Below are 17,188 nucleotides of genomic sequence, written 5' to 3' on the forward strand. Positions count from 1 at the left end.
CTGGAATTGAGTCCAGTGTTGGTCACCACGGGTAGAAAGTCACTGTTCCCCCAGTCAGGGTGTCCCAACTCTGAGGACTGGGCAGCCCAAGTTCTGTCATTAAGATCAAAAACTGATGCAAAATAGGCTTTAAATGGCTCTGCCTTCTCCTCATCCCTACTTGTTGGGTGACGAAATTCATCAAATATCAGTCTAATGCTTTCCTTAAAACTCCTCCTGGTGTTGACATATTTGAAAAAGCCTTTTTTGTTTGTCTGACACCACAGTGGCCAATGTCAACTCAAGTTGAGATTTGGCTTCTCTTGTTTTCTCCCTGCAGATGCTAACTGCAGCTCTGTACTCTTTCTGTGAAGCCAGACCTTGCTTACAAAAGTATTTTCTTTTTCTGTCCTGGTTCCAGAAGAAGTTTGCTATTCAGCCAGCTAGTCTTCTACTCCACTTAGTTGACTTGCAACACGGTGGGATTGCCTGCTCCTGGGCTTTTAAAGGTGGTTCTTGAAAAGCGACCAGTTCTCATGAATCCCTAAATGCTCTAGAGTAGATTCTCAGGGGACACTGCTAACTATCTCCCAGAGTGGTTTAAAGCTTGCTCTCTTAATGTCCAGGGTGGCAACTCTGTGGACCTTATTTTCCTTGTGCCCAAAATTTTCAACTCAACTATTTCATTATCACTGTGGCCAAGACAGCCACCTACAATCACCTCTCGCACAAGGCCTTCTCCCTATTCTCAAACAACAGATCTAGGAGGGCACCTTTCCTAGTTGGCTCACTAAGCATTTGTGACAGGAAGTCATCTTCAGCATGCTTTAGGAATTTCCCAATATGATGTTCCCCGTTTATACCTAAGAAGTTGCAATCTCCCAAAGGATGTGGGCAACCAATCCAGTAAAATAAAAGAAGTAAAACCAAAGGCTGAGTGAAGAACTGGATAAGGACCTTAACAGAATGACCAAATAATAAAATGGCAGATGAAACAGTCTCAATAAGTATAAAGTGATGACTCGGGGGAGGAACAGACATTCTAGCACAAGAATAAGCTATCTGCTGCTATTTTAAGTTAACTCTTACTATGTAAGAGTGAGGTCTTGGACTTAAAGAGATTGTACATGATAATGGTTCCCTCAATATTCTGAACCATTTTTTCAGAAATAGGAAAAGAGGACTAGATGAAATGCAGGGTGCATTTACATTCTGGGTAATATTTGCATTTCTGTTTCCCCTGATTTCAAAAATAATGTGGTAGAATTGGATGAATTACAGAGGATGGTTAAAATTATGGAATAGCTTCTGTATGAGGAACAACTAAGTAGACTTGAACCTCCCAGGCTGGAAAGAGCAACAAGGGCTGAACATGAATAAAATCATGAACGATAAGGAAAAAGTGAAGGTTTATTCACACTTCTGTTATATCTCAGGAGGTAGGTAGCGGCTTCAGAACTGTACTGGGTCTGGCTGGGATGGAGTTAGCCTGCCCCACAGCAGCCCATATAGTGCTGTGCTTTGCACTTGTAGACTTGGTATCACACTACCTTTTTGGCTATTGCTGAGCAGCACTGGGACAGTGAAAAGGCTCTCTCCAACCCCCTCACCAAAAAAGGCTAGTAGTCTGGGGGTGGTCAAGAGGAGGGGAGGGGACATAGCCAGCACAGCTGACCTAAACTGACCAAAAGGATATTCCATACCCTATGATGTCATGCTCACCAATAACAGCTGGGGGAAAATAAGGAGGGAGGGGCACACACTTGTTATGAAACTGTTTGTCTTCCCAAGCAACTGCTAGACATATTGAGGCCCTGCTTCCCAAGAAGTTGGTGAACATCATTTGCTGATGGGAAGTAGAGAATATTTTTCTTTCTCCTTTTGCTTCCATGTGGCCTTTGCTTGTTTTTTTTTTTTTTGTTTGTTTGTTTTTCCTTAATTAAGCCTCTCCTTATCTCAAACCTGCAAGTTTTTTTTTCTTTCTTTTTTTTTTTCCCATGTCATTTCCCCCTCTCCCCTCCCCTCTGCTCCCCTCTCCCAGTCCTACTGAGGACGGGGAGTGAGAGAGCAGCTGTGTGGTACTTAGCTGCCTACAAGTTTTAAACCACAACAAGAACAAGAAATAAATTGTCGGTCAGACAAAATGCATCTTGTTATATTGAAGTCACAGCTTCTTGGAATTTAGATGCAAACAGTTTTAATTTGCTCTTCTGTAACAGAAGTAAATAATTTTTTTGTGAGTCCTTTAAAAATAAGGGTAGATAAGACAGTCTGTTACAGATGAGGAATGCAAAAAAATTCTGTGTCATATTTAGAACACAGTAATGTTGTTGACCATTAGGTAATTTGCACTACTGTTCCTCTGAGCACTATAATTAATCACAGAATATTTGAGCTTGGAAGAGTCATCTGGTGTCTTGTCCAACACAAGGATGATGCCTGCAACCAGGCGATCAGGCCCAATCAGCATGGGTTTATGAAAGGCAGGTACTGCTTGATGAACCTGATCTCCTTCTATGACAAAGTGACGTGCTTAATGGATGAGGGAAAGGCTGTGGATGTGGTCTACCTTGACTTCAGTAGGGCTTTTGACACCGTTTCCCACAGCATTCTCCTGAAGAAGCTGGCTGCTCATGGTTTGGACTGGCATACGCTTTGTTGGGTTAAAAACAAGATGGGTAGCTGGGCCCAAAGAGTCGTGGTGAATGGAGTTAAATCCAGTTGGAGGCCGGCCACTAGTGGAGTCCCCCAGGGCTCAGTATTAGGGCCAGTTCACTTTAATATCTTTATTGATGATCTGGATGAGGGGATCGAGTGCACCTGGGGCGCAACAACCCCAAGCAGAGCTACAGGCTGGGAGATGAGTGGCCGGAAAGCTGCCTGGCAGAGAAAGACGTGGGAGTATTGGTTGATAGTCAGCTGAATATGAGCCAGCAGTGTGCTCAGGTGGCCAAGAAGGCCAACAGCATCCTGGCTTGTATAAGAAGCAGTGTAGCCAGCAGGACCAGGGAAGTGATTGTCCCCCTGTACTCGGCTCTGGTGAGGCCGCACCTCGAGTACTGCGTTCAGTTTTGGGCCCCTCAGTACAAGAAGAACATCAAGGTGCTCAAGCGTGTCCAGAGAAGGGCAATGAAGCTGGTGAGGGGTCTGGAGAACAAGTCGTACGAGGAGTGGCTGAGGGAGCTGGGCTTGTTCAGCCTGGAGAAGAGGAGGCTCAGGGGCAACCTTATCGCTCTCTACAGGTACCTTAAAGGAGGCTGTAGCGAGGTGGGGATTAATCTATTCTCTCACGTGCCCAGTGATAGGATGAGGGGGAATGGGCTAAAGTTGCACCAGGGGAGGTTTAGGTTGGATGTTAGGAAGAACTTCTTTACTGAAAGGGTTGTTAGGCATTGGAATGGGCTCCCCATGGAAGTGGTTGAGTCACCATCCCTGGAGGTCTTTAAGAGACGTTTAGATGTAGAGCTTAGTGATATGGTTTAGTGGAGGACTTGTTAGTGTTAGGTCAGAGGTTGGACTAGATGATCTTGGAGGTCTCATCCAACCTAAATGATTCTGTGATTCTGTGACAATGCTCAAGCACTGTCAGCTGGAACAAGTTGCCCTGGACTATGTTCAGACAGCTTTTGAATATCTCCAAGGATATAGATTCCACAAGCACCCTGGGCTACTTGTTCTGGTGTTCAGTCACCCTCACAGTAAAGAAATTCCTTTCTTATATTGAAACAGAATTTCCCATGTTTCAGTTCGTTTCCACTCCCTCTTGTCATGTCGCTGGCCACCACTGAGGAGAGTCTGCCTTGGTCTGTTTCAGCCTCCCATCAGACAATAAGAGTTCTCCAGGCTAAACAATGCCAGCTCTCAACATTTCCTTATATGAGAAATGCTCCAGTACCTTCATTATCTTTGTGGTCTTTTTTTTGACTCGCTCCAGTAGGTCTGTAATTTTTTGTACTGGCGAGGACACAGTACTCCAGGTGTGGCCTCACCAGTGCTGAACAGAGGGGAAGGACCACCTCCCTTGATTTGGTGGCATCCTGCCTCCTTAAGTAGCCCAGGATACCATCAGCTTTCTTTGCAGCAAGGGACTATTGATGGCTCATGTTCAACTGGGTGACCAGTAGGACCCTTACATTATTTTCCGCTGGGCTGCATTCCAGAAGATCAGTCCCCAGCATGTACTAATGCACTGGGTCATTCCTACCCAGATGCAGGAGTCTACATTTCCTTTTTTCAAACATGATGAGGTTCTTCTCTGCCCATTCCTCAAGCCTATTGGGGTCTGAATAGGTGTTCAACCATCTGATGTATCAACTACTTTCTGCAAATTTATTGAGGATTTACTCATCCCCATCATCCAGATCATTAATGATGAGGCTGGCATAACTTCAGTCTGAACTTGAGGGTCCACAAAGTAATTGTCTTAAACACTGGTAATGTTTTTACACATAAGGTAATATTCTTAAACACCATGCTTCCTCGCATCATCAAATTAGGAAAAAACATACTACCTATAATTTATTGGAGTTTTCAGAGCTGCAGGTGATCACTTTCTTTGAAAAGATCTAGGTGCCAAACACACTTGCATTAGCACTGTGTAATAAATACAGTGAAGTTGCTGTGTATTCTTAACCACTTTTAGAATCTACTCTCATGCCCATGGCTGATAGTCAAACATGCCTGAACCTTTTATAAATATTCTCTCGAAATGAATCTCACCAATCATTTGGTTCATTTGTCAATCTCAACAGTCATTTGGTTCCTTTAAGGTCACAGAAGAATCAATTACTTCACCAGGCAGCAGAAATTTGTTGTACAGATGTGTGTTTCAGTTGTAACAATGCAAGCAAATCCATTAGCTGAGTTATATCCTTAGTAGTGTCCACAGACTGTGTGTTGCTATAACAACTTGTCGAGGATCTCTTTGCTACTCATATGTTAAATGTGGAGATTTGTATCACTTGCATCATGATCAAATCCAAAAGCATAGTATGCCATCACGTGCAGAGAACCCGCAATGAAATTTGGTTCCCCAGGTCACTTAAGAGTAAATCACTTAGAGATTAGTGGGTTACTCAGTGGTAAATTAAAACAGTGTGAGTAAGCAGATTCAGGTAACTTAGTCTCCAACATTAACAGCCTGTGCCTGTCCTCCCTCTACATTAACAAGACAAGAGAACAGTGTTATCATTGCATCATGGAGCTATCTGGGAGCTGTTCTGACAATACTAACTTGAGCAACTTGAGTAGCAACTTCTTGCTGCTTCACTAAATCAAGTATTAACACAATAACTTATTTTTATTCAGTGTTTACCTCCAGAACAACCAAGTTGTTTGCTGATTTGTATAGATTCACAACAGTAGCCAAGCTTACCTGGAAAATTTTGTATTTACTGTGCATTTCTGTATTGAGGCATTACTTCTCATGTACTGTACCTCTTATGCCACCTGCTGTACAGCTTGGGCAGTAGTATCTGTATTCCAATTTCACCACTTCTTACTATTGTTGACGGTTTTACTGGAAACTGGTCTAACTTTTTGAAATACCGGGAATGCTAATAAAAGTGGTCTTTCACTCGGCCCCATAAACTTGTCTGAAATACTTTAATCTGCTATACTGCTAAATTTTTATGCAAGTATCAGCTGTCAAAACAATGATGTATTTTCTTTGTCCATGTAAAAGAGCTTATAGCACGTAGCTACCATAGATTTCAAACAAATGTGGGATGCCCTCTTATGACATTTACACACAAGCAGGTTATTTTACTTTTGGTAACAAAAGATCAACGTCAAGGATTAGATTGATCAGCATCTTGCCAGCTTGTGACATTTATTTTCTTGGGCTGGAGGTCTGTACAGTTCTTGGAAAAGCTTAATTTTCATAGCATTATAAGCAAAGAACATGTAGCCTGTGAAGAGAAGATGAAAGAGCTGTTTTTTTTCACCTTGGAGGAGAATGAGGGGGCTCTCTTTGCTCTGACTCCACCTAGAGAGAGGGTATAGAGAAGATGGAACCAGACTCTTCTCAGAGGGGCACAGGGAATGCCCAAGAGGTAACAGACATGGATTACAACAAGGGAGATCTATGATGGAGCAGGGGTGTGGACTGTATACTGCAAGAGGCCCCTTCCCATCTAAATCTTTCTGTTACTTTTTTATTTTGTTCTTGGATGGAGATAAAAAATATACTGCCAGACAAGCATAGATTATTACTAGAACTGTAAAGTCTAGGTCTGCTAGCAACATACACTGGAAAAGAGAAATTCTTCAAGAAGCACCTGCTTGGTCTCACAGTGGAGCTTATAGCCACAGTGAAGTATATGAGAATTTCCTATCCCCATATTTTACACAGGTAGAGGCAGATCTAAATCTCTCTTCCATGCTGTGATAGACAGCACTATTTTGTTGTTTGTGGAAGAGGTTCAAACTGTGTGGTTAGGAGAGCTATAAACAGTGTCTCATGATATGTCTCTAGGGTCTGGCACTGTAGAGAAGTAAATCTGCACTCCAACCAAGCTTCAGTCTGCTACTAATCCAGGATCAGTGAATGCCATGTGTATTCTGCCTTATTAAAATCTTAAAAATAATGTCTGTGTTATTTTAAGAAAAAGCCAGTTGTTTCTGGGCCTGTTCTCATTTCTGTCTTCCTCAGCCTTCCTACTGGGATGTCAGTTCACACTGGAATCATTCTGTTACTTGCAGGGGTTCTGAAAATTAACCCGTCCCTTGAATAGAAGATGTCCAGACACAATCCTACAGCACAAAAAGAGGAGATCTGTTTTTCCAGCAACTGACTGACAGTTAAGTGTAGAGGAACACTAGTATGTCTACATTGCAGGGGAATGTTTTTTAACTCCCCAGGCATTTGTACCATGCAGCCTGGAAAAGATCTTACCATGTATTTCTGTAGCAAAATTCTGATAAGGCAAGATTTGTGATCCCATTAATGGGAAGTGGGGAGAGAAATGAATGCCAACCTTCAAACATACCTATAGAACTGATTCAGCAGATGCTGAAGCAAGTGGAAGTAGACGGCACGGTGGATATTGTGGATAACTGAATAGGAAGCTCTTAGCTTCAGTAGATATTAAACTCCAGTCTCACAGGAAGATGACAAATGGACCTCTTCTGTTCACCTCTATTAATTTCAGTAGAGGCCGCCCTGTGAGCCAACAAGTACTGCCAACATACAAGACGTGAGAAGCTAAAAATTGTTTCCTTATAACAGTAGGTGATACTTCTTTAAATGCCTGCATTTTTAATCATCCAGCAAGTAAGTGAAGACTTCCTTTTTTTTTTTTCTTTTTTCTTTCTTTTTTTTTTTTTTTTTTACTGTCATTCTCAGGAGCTTATGTCTTGCCTGGTAGAGCATGACCCTATATTCGTCTGTCTCATCTGCCATCTCCACCTTTGGAATTAGCAGTACAAATCTGCACAAGTGATCTTTCTCATGACCTCAGATCTCCAGGTCTCGTCTTCCTTCTAACATTACTTTGTGTATGATTGACAATAACTTCAGAAAGCAAAAGAGGAGGAGGGACTGTGGAGGATCCCCCCCACAGCCTTGGGACAGCACAGGGGAAGAGTCACATGGGATATTTTTAGAAAAGAATCCAATGGCAGTGACGTGGGGAAGGCACAGAGAAAAACACAGCTGTGAAACCTAACACTTGGCTTCATATATACTGAGAGCAGGAGCATCAGAGAAACAAACTGAGGAGACACAGCAGAAGACAAAAGTGGGAGAAAGGTACGTGAAGATAACAAGAGAATGATGAAAGAGTAAATTACAAAAAAGTAATAAAAACATGGGAAAGAAATCTCTTAAAGAGAACATGGGAGATAAATGGCTAAAGGACTGAGCCAGTATGTGAGAAATTGAATAAAGTGGCCATGTTACATAAATGAACAGAGATGCTTTAGTCACAGATGGACAGGAATTGGTCAGTTGACTTATCAGATCTGTTATTTAGATGATTTGTGACCTGGAATGCTGACCAGCAAGTACCCAGTCTACTGTCTCACCTCTTCCCAAGGTATAATGACTTAAGTATTGGACTGTGACACTGCATTAGATTTTATAAATCAGAGGAAAATAGCAGCCACTTCCACAGTCTTTGAAGCCAGGCGATGACCTACTCTCTCTCTGACTACAGGCCAGTGTGCTCAGAGAGCAGTGACTTTATGTATGAAAACTAATGTCTGTAGTATTAGTTTGGCAGCAATCATACACCTTCTGCTACTCTCTCTTCACTAAACAAGAAAGAACTAACAGAATTGATTATGTGGAGTGGATAGTGATAATGATGATCCTTGATAAGAGTATGTTGCTAAAGGTAGAATTCTCAAACATAAATTGCTAAGACACTCAAGTCCCCAAAGTGTCTAGGATCAACTTGAAATGACTACATGGAGAATTGTAGTCTCATGTTCACCTATCTAAGCCTTATGACTGTTCTTCTGTTATGACTCTTGTTTTGAGTAATACTTTATCCTTCATCATAGTGATTGAGCATCTACCTTGCACTGATGCCTGAACAGATCCAGTAACTAGGTGCTCCTCTTGATCCTAAAGGACTCAAATATATGATCATTCTCAAAGAATGCCTATATTTATAGCCCATTCTTAAATGAAATAGATTGTAGTATAGTTGCCTTCTGATCATAAAGCTTATCTGAGGTGTGGGTGACTTGAATTCAACTAATATACTAAATGATTTGAGTTTGTCCATGCAGACACTTGGATAGATAGATAGATAGATAGATAGATAGATAGATAGATAGAAGATCAAGCAGCTACCATTTATTATACAATCATATCCTGTTGAGACAACGAAAGCTCTCACTGACAAATATTTGAGTCATGTTTATGAGTAAATGCAGACCTACGAATACACTGGCTTGCTTTCTCTCCTGAATAGCTGCTTAGTAACCTACAAACGTTTTGCCAAAGGAGACTTGCCTTTTCTCGAATTATACAGATTATGTTCCTTGAACTCAGGAAGTCTAATAACAGTTGTGTCTTCCCACAAGCCTTCAGGAATACCGGCACACGTATGAACACTCTGAATAGTCTCGTTCTAAATTAATGAATATAAAAGTGAAAAGTCCAAAGGTTCATGAGTTTGTTACAGTTACAGAAGAAATATAGCTATTTTTCCCAAGTAGCATACTCTCTGTTTCTGGATCTTTTTCTATCTCGTGCTCCCTTCTTTACTAATGCTTTTGTTCAATTTTGTAGCATTTCCTTACAGTTCAATACCTTGTACAATTTGATCAGCTCAGAAACCAACTCAGTTTGAATTTTTTATCTCAGAACTCAACTCTTGTTCTCCTTCCACAAATCTTACGAGTTTGTATACTGTGCGAGCAGGCCACTGCAATCCCATTGTGTTGTACATTAGGCCCACAGTCTCAGTGTTCTAGTATTCATGCAATTTAATCCTGACACTAAGGAAGCTACTTTCAGTGTTGACCTATAGAAACAGAACGACAGACATGAAATCCATCCCTTCCACTGTAATAATTGGCTTCTTCAGCAATGTTAGCACTTAACAAGTGATAAGCAGCATTCTCAGTAAAACATAGTTGAGCTGAAATACCAAGAGACTGGGTGCTTGTGGTGTGCCTATGCAGACCACTGAGAAACTTAAATCCATTTTGTAAGACAGGATTTTAAATCAAGCTTTCAGTCTTAAAGGGCTTTAGGGTCACATCAAAGATCATAAAATTCTTCATTCATCTACAAAGCACTAGGTCATGCACAAAAGCAGGGTCACTTAACAGCAAAAAAAAAAAAAAGGTTCTCTCTTGGTCTTTGCCTCAGCCTTCTGTTCCCACAAGCAACTGTACAACTCCCTTAATACACCAGGTGTGCTATCTTCTATAAAGAGGGTCTTTTAGTAGGATGTTTCTTTTAGTAGCTCAAAAAAGGTGAGATTTCATGCTTGTTGCAGCCCCAATACAGTCTAATTTCTCCCCAAACATTGCTACAAAAACTTTGGATGCTCAGGTAGGAACAGGTCACCATCATATATTTTTAGAGGCTGGGATTTCCATTCATGTTGTTCATTAGATGATTTGTAGTGTTTGATGCTAATTCTCATTTCAAACACCAATTCCTTGAATAGAGGATGTGGTTTCTTAGATGTCGTACAAACTGCTTCCTCAACTTGTCCAGAAAAGTGAGGAGACATGAGGGGATGCAATAAATCTTAGTACCATGGTTGGCAGGTACTTAAACCAGGAAATGGAGCAACAATCTCCATCTAAATATCCATAAAACAAAGCAGTGCAAGACCCCACTGGGATGTGCCTAAAAGATGCAAATGAGAGCAACATGGTCTGTGCTCTCGCAGCATGCATTAACACCCAGCATGGCAGAATTCTAACCACCTCTTCTGAGAGCCATAACAGAGGGCAATGAAAGGTTTCAGGGGTTCTCTGAAAAGAAGGAAACCAATTCGCAACGAGCAGCTGCATTTCTATGAAGCTCTGCAAATCAGGTGTCGCTACACACTGAGCCCTGAGTCTCTCCAGCACATTTTTCCTCATCTGGTGAATTCAATGATGTACATTTTTCACCCATGGGGATTAGAAACTATTCCCAATTTCATAATGAGAAAAAGAGAATATATTCTCATTTTCTCTTGGCACTTCTGGGGCATGCGCTCATGCAGAACTTTCACAAATTCTTCCTAATACAAGCAGGGAAGGATATTTGTAAGCAAAGAAAGCATTTAGCCCCTTTAGCAGAGAAGGGAACAGCTATTATGTAGGAAATATTTTGTCCTTCTGCAGGTATTGTACTCACCAGAGTTTGTTGGTATCGGAATGCTTTTGTTGGAGAGGCATCCCTAGTCATGTCCCCAGAGACAACCTTTTGTGGAGCAGGGGTTGTTCAGGGCAAAGTCTTCCCTTCTGCTCTCCACTGCAAAATCATGGAGCAAAGCTTGGACACAAGGCTTCAGCTAAAATCCCACAGAGCACCCTGAGAGAGGTTACTGGTGAGGGAAAGACGGAGAGGGAGAGTGTAACCAGAGACTCCCTGCCCCCTCCTGTTCAATCTGTGCTTGGAAATGGCAGGCATTTCCCTGCTTTAATATCTCTGCTGCCCTGGCACTGGGACAGCTTAGTAAATTAACAGGAGGTAAAGTTTCCCTCTCCTTTCTCATGCAGTATCACTCTTCACTGCATTTAGGAGGGGTCAACAGTGGGACCATTGAAAGAATGGGGGCTGATGACTGAGACTTGAGAAGAAGAGAATGGAAATAAAAAATGACCAAAATTAGACAACCAACTGCAACTTGATCAGAATTATTCCTATGATTTCCTTTAGAAGCAACTTTGTGAAGTGTTAAGCATCTAAGAGGGCAAGTTCTCTCAGCAGTATTTGGAAGACTGTTCCTTACATAAATTACATACTGTACTTACATTTAATATAGTTTACCTTCAAGCATACACATTATTGCTGGTTTCCTGGCCATAATACCTCACCACAGATAAACCATGTTCCTCCTACTGTTTGAACATCCCTTCATGAATATTCATCCACTGATATAACCAGCACTCAGTATCATTTCAACTACTGAAAGTTCTCCTTTCCATTTTCCTTCCTTCTTTTAAAAAATTTTGCCCATCATCCTCTGAAGTGAATTTCAAGTTTTGAAACACTTAGTGATAGATGGATAGACAAAAAGAATGCACATTCTAACATCTAAATATGTCATCTAATTTCTGAGAACTACCTTTAAAGGACCTCATTTTTCTTCTCTTAGTGGATTTCCCTCTTAATCTCTGGCTAGAAATGGCTTTAGAATATAAAGACAACCAAAAAATTATGCTGAAGAAACCCAATTCATTATATTCAAAATCAGTCCAAAGCCACTCAGCACAGTCTGGAAGGGTTGATAGGATACTGATGATGCAAGAACATCAGCAGGGGTGTTAAGAAGGGAGGTCCTCCTTTCTGCCCTTCTGTATTTACTGTGCCTTTACCCCCCCCCCCCCAAAAAAAAAAAAAAAAAAAAAAGGAGTGAGGAACTAATAAGGTAGAATGGCAGAGTCAGGGTGCTGTTGTTCTGGATGACTGCCATGAGACACAGCATCCTCAGCTGAGCTGAAGCTAGTGTCTCCCATAACCTGAGGCAGCAGCAAGCCCAGAGCTCTGTAGGGAATGGAACAGACAGGTGTGGTGCTTTCACACTGATGGCTAGCTAAACTCTACCACATTGCCTCTCAATCCTCCTCCTCAGAGAAAGAAGGGGAGAAAATGAAAAAGGGTTCAAGATGTGAGATAGGACAGAGAGATTGCTCACCAATTACTGTCACAGGCAAAACAGACTCAGCATGGGAAGAGTAATACAGTTTACTGCCTATTACTAGCAGACTAGAGCAGTGAGAAATTAAAAGCAAACTAAAACCACCTTCCCCCCAGCCACCCACTTTTTTGTCTTCCCCCCAAGCAGCACAAGGGAACAGGGAATGGGGGTTGCTGTCAGTCCCTAGTGCTTTGTCTCAGCTGCTCCCTCACGGTCCCTCTCTGCCCCTGCTCCCCGTGGGGTCCCTCCCACGGGATGCCGTCCTTCCTGAACTGAGCCTGCGGGGGCTGCCCACAGGCAGCAGCGCTTCAAGAACTGCTCCCACATGGCTCCGTACCACAGGGTCCATCCATCCCCCAGGAGCAAACTGCTCCAGCACGGGTCCCCCACAGGCAGTAGCTCCCCCCAGAACCCCTGCTCCTGCGTGGGCTCCTCTCCACGGGCTGCAGCTCCGGCCCAGGGCCTGCTCCTGTGGGGGCTCTCCATGGGCCGCAGCCTCCTCCAGGCCACATCCACCTGCTCCACCGGGGGCTCCTCCAAGGGCTGCAGCGTGGAGATCTGCTCCGTGTGGGACCCATGGGCTGCAGGGGGACAGCCTGCTCCACCAGGGACCTCTTCACAGGCCGCAGCAGAACTTCTGCTCTGGTGCACCTCCTGCCCTCCTACTGCACTGACCTTGGTGTCTGCAGGGCTTTTCTCACTCCTCTCTCTCCCAGCTGCTGTCACACTGCATTTTATTTCCCCTTTCTTAAATATGCTCTCCCAGGGGTGCAACTAGTGTTGCTCAGTGGTGGGTCCCTTTTGGAGCTGGCTGGAACTGGCTCTTATCTAACCTGGGACAGCTTCCAGATTCTTCTCAGAGGCCACTCCTGCAGAGCCCCCACAACCAAACCTTGTCATGGAAGCCCAGTACAACAGGTCACAGCAGATACCTGCTGTTTTTTTCCATTGCTATCTGTAAAGCTTTTCAGGGAGATTTATGAATTCTATATAACTAGACAAAGCAGACAGTTACTTAGGGCAACACCATGACTTTCCAAGCTATTTCTCCTACCAAATAAAGATAGGTTTTGTAAGGCTATGTCAAATGTGAAACCACTTAGTTCATTAAGGTTATCCAGTCAAAGATCTTTCTAGTGAAGATGGTGAAGCCACAAACAAAACTACATGGACTATCAAACCTGACAGAGAAGGGATAATGGAGATGATGAAAATGTCCAAAAGAGTCTAGTCACTTAATTGATTGGCCATTAAGAAACTACATAGATAGCTTATGGAGGGAGCCAGCCTGGACTTTGTAACTGATAAGAAGGACCATGGGACACAGCCCATGTGTCTGATGCTGGCTGCTGAGGGGGAGCACCAGTATCGTCCTCATACCTGGGCTGCTTGGGGGTGTGTATATGTAATTTGGTGGTGAACTTTAAATTGGACTAGTCAGTGAGTAAGAGGACCTGTGTCCAGTTAGGGGTATCAGGAGAGCAGAGGAGCTGTGTTGGTATTCAAGGACACCCATGAGTGTGAAGTGCCTGTGAAAGTGTCTGAGTGCATCTGTTTGCAAACAAGTATTAAGCTGGACTAGCCAGCGAATAGCAGACTCATGAAATAGTTAAGGCCAGGGATGGGACTGGCTAGTTTATGTAGATTTGTTAACAACCTGAAAATAACAAACTGTAATCTATGTATTTTCTCAATACAGCAGAATATTCACCTTTGTTAAAGCACTGTTTCTCTGAAGGGTGATTTCTAAGCTGATTTCCACTTATTTTGCATCTGAAGATCAGAATTTTCAGTAGTGACAAAAAAAGTCAATAGCCTAAACACAGTAATTCCAGTTATTTTTCATAAATTATGTAAGTCTGAATGTAACTGAGCTCCTCAAAAGTTGTGCTGAATTACAAAGGAGGTGTCTGCTTAACAGTTCATGCAAAAATGTGGTCTGGAGACTTCAAGTGATACATAACAGCAACTATAAACAAGGTACGAAATGCAGATGAATGAAAAAAAAAAAACCTTAGAGCTTTACAAGAAAGAGTTCTACAAGTAGAATTGGCAATAGCAGCACCAGTAGGCCAAACAGCACTGTGTAGGACTTACTACTTGTTCCTAGTGAAGCCTGGCCTCACCAAGGCTACTCCTGTGACAATGCTTGATTATAACTTCTCTGGAGATTGTTTCATTCTTCTCCTTTAAAAGAAACCATTTTCTGTATACATACTCTGATAATATCATCACTTCATAATGAAGATGAACTATTACATAACAATACTATCTTTACTTGCTTTTCTTTCTCCTAAACTTAGTAATTTAGTGATGTAATGTAGTGAAAATATTCTTAGCTTTTTCTTCAGGGTTATGAGCATATTGCAACATGTACAGTGTATGTTAGGAATCTCAGCTTGGTGTAAATTTTATTTTACAAGATGTTTTACAGTTTTTCAGCCACATCTTTTGATGTTTTGAAAAGCATGCTTTCTTACAATATCATTCTGTACATCCTAATTTTTAAGGAAAGAACTATGACTTTTTACAAAGTCAGATCCTTCGAGTATCTATCACTTTTTATAAAGGCAAATGTAATAATTTAATGAATTGTTCCACAAATTAAAATGATTTTCATGTAACTTAGATTTGTATATATACGTTACCTACATCTAATTCACTGTTTTTACTCTCCTTGCCACATAACAGAACTTTTGACCTTATTTTTTTGGTTTTAAGCCAAAATATGAACCAGTTAACACTTTCTTGCTAACCCAACTATTACAGTCATTCATTAAACTATGCCAGTAGCTTAAATTGCCAGGTCCCGGTAGACTGGAAGCTGGCAAATGTTGTGCCGATTTACAAGAAGGGTCAGAAAGAAGACCCTAGCAATTACAGGCCTGTCAGTCTCACGTCAGTGCCTGGTAAAATCATGGAGAAGATGGTTCTCGAACTTATTGAGGCTCACCTGGGGGACAAAGCAGCCACTGGTCCCAGCCAGCATGGGTTTGTGAAGGGCAGGTCCTGCCTAACTAACCTGATTTCCTTTTATGATAAGATCACCCGTATGATGGACCAAGGGAAACCAGCTGATGTGATTTTTTTGGACTTCAGCAAGGCTTTTGACACGGTTTCCCATAGGATCCTACTGGACAAAATGTCCACCATACAGCTAAATAAAAACATCATACGATGGGTGAGCAATTGGCTAACGGGCAGGGCCCAAAGGGTTATGGTAAATGGGGCTGCGTCAGACTGGCGGGCGGTCACCAGTGGGGTCCCTCAAGGCTCCATTTTAGGGCCGGTACTTTTCAATATTTTTATAAACGATCTGGATGTAGGAATAGAAGGTATTTTGAGCAAGTTTGCTGATGACACCAAACTTGGAGGAGTTGTGGACTCGAATGAGGGTGGAAAGGCCTTGCAGAGGGATCTGGATAGGTTAGAGAGCTGGGCGATCACCAACCGCATGAAGTTCAATAAGAGCAAGTGCCGGGTCCTGCACCTGGGACGGGGAAACCCTGGCTGCACGTACAGACTGGGCGATGAGACGCTAGAGAGCAGCCTAGAAGAGAGGGATCTGGGGGTCGTGGTTGACAGCAAGTTGAATATGAGCCAGCAGTGTGCCCTGGCGGCCAGGAGGGCCAACCGTGTCCTGGGGTGCATCAAGCACGGCATCGCTAGTAGGTCAAGGGAGGTGATTGTCCCGCTCTACTCTGCGCTGGTGCGGCCTCACCTCGAGTACTGTGTGCAGTTCTGGGCACCACAGTATAAAAAGGACATGAAACTGTTGGAGAGTGTCCAGAGGAGGGCTACGAAGATGGTGAAAGGCCTGGAGGGGAAGACGTACGAGGAACGGCTGAGGTCACTGGGCCTGTTCAGCCTGGAGAAGAGGAGGCTGAGGGGAGACCTCATCACAGTCTACAACTTCCTCGTAAGGGGGTGTCGAGAGGCAGGAGACCTTTTCTCCATTAACACCAGTGACAGGACCCGCGGGAACGGGGTTAAGCTGAGGCAGGGGAAATTTAGGCTCGACATCAGGAGGGGGTTCTTCACAGAGAGGGTGGTTGCACACTGGAACAGGCTCCCCAGGGAAGTGGTCACTGCACCGAGCCTGTCTGAATTTAAGAAGAGACTGGACTGTGCACTTAGTCACATGGTCTGAACTTTTGGGTAGACCTGTGCGGTATCAAGAGTTGGACTTGATGATCCTTAAGGGTCCCTTCCAACTCAGGATATTCTATGATTCTATGATTCTATGAAATTTATTTCTCTAAAAATACAGATATTATATTTACTTCATCTCTTATATTACTAGAAACAGTTTCTGCACAGATAGATGTTAGTAATTCCACTGAATTCCTACTGGATTTCCTGTACCAGAATTAGGTACTATTGAAAAACCAGTATATTCTTTTCATAAAAAGACACCTTAGCCTTCTAGGTGTCACAGCTGAGAGAAGGAAACAACAAACTTTAGTGGGTAGGGATAGTTGGTTTTTTTTTTTTTTTTTTTTGCACTAACGAGAACGGGGCTTTAATCTTCTTATTTCACATACACACACACTGGCTCCCCCCAGGTACACTACCTAGGTCTCACTAGGTCTCAACTCCCAGCAGTGAGAGATCACTGTTTATTTCTAAAGGCGGGCCAGAAAGTTGTGTTAGCTCTGCTGCACAGCTACTTGCAGTTACCAGTCTTGGCCACTATGGGTCAAGCTCTCTGGGCATCCCTTCACATTAGTTTCCATGCAGCTCTGAGCCCGTGGATCTTCCCCAACACTTTCAGGATTTTTTCTCCAGTTCATACGTTCGCCTCCTTTTTGGGTCCTTCCTCTTTCCAAGACTCTCCCCCCCCCCCCCCCCCCCCTTTTTTTTTCTGGAAGCCTTTTAGCATCAGCTCT

The 17,188-nt window shown here is 42.9% G+C and overlaps 1 protein-coding gene across 1 annotated transcript in view; it reads right to left on the reverse strand.

The window, feature by feature from the left end:
• CLCN1 (chloride voltage-gated channel 1) overlaps positions 1–11,032 on the reverse strand; it is a 77,076-nt gene extending 66,044 nt beyond the window's left edge. The window contains exon 1 of the mRNA XM_067005018.1: positions 10,793–11,032. Within this exon, the coding sequence (XP_066861119.1) occupies positions 10,793–10,843 (51 nt within the window). The 5' untranslated portion in view covers positions 10,844–11,032. The remainder of the gene's footprint in view (positions 1–10,792) is intronic.
• Positions 11,033–17,188: the final 6,156 nt, after the last annotated feature.

The sequence above is a fragment of the Anser cygnoides genome, chromosome 1 (assembly GCF_040182565.1).
Source record: "Anser cygnoides isolate HZ-2024a breed goose chromosome 1, Taihu_goose_T2T_genome, whole genome shotgun sequence".
NCBI classification, from domain to species: domain Eukaryota; kingdom Metazoa; phylum Chordata; class Aves; order Anseriformes; family Anatidae; genus Anser; species Anser cygnoides.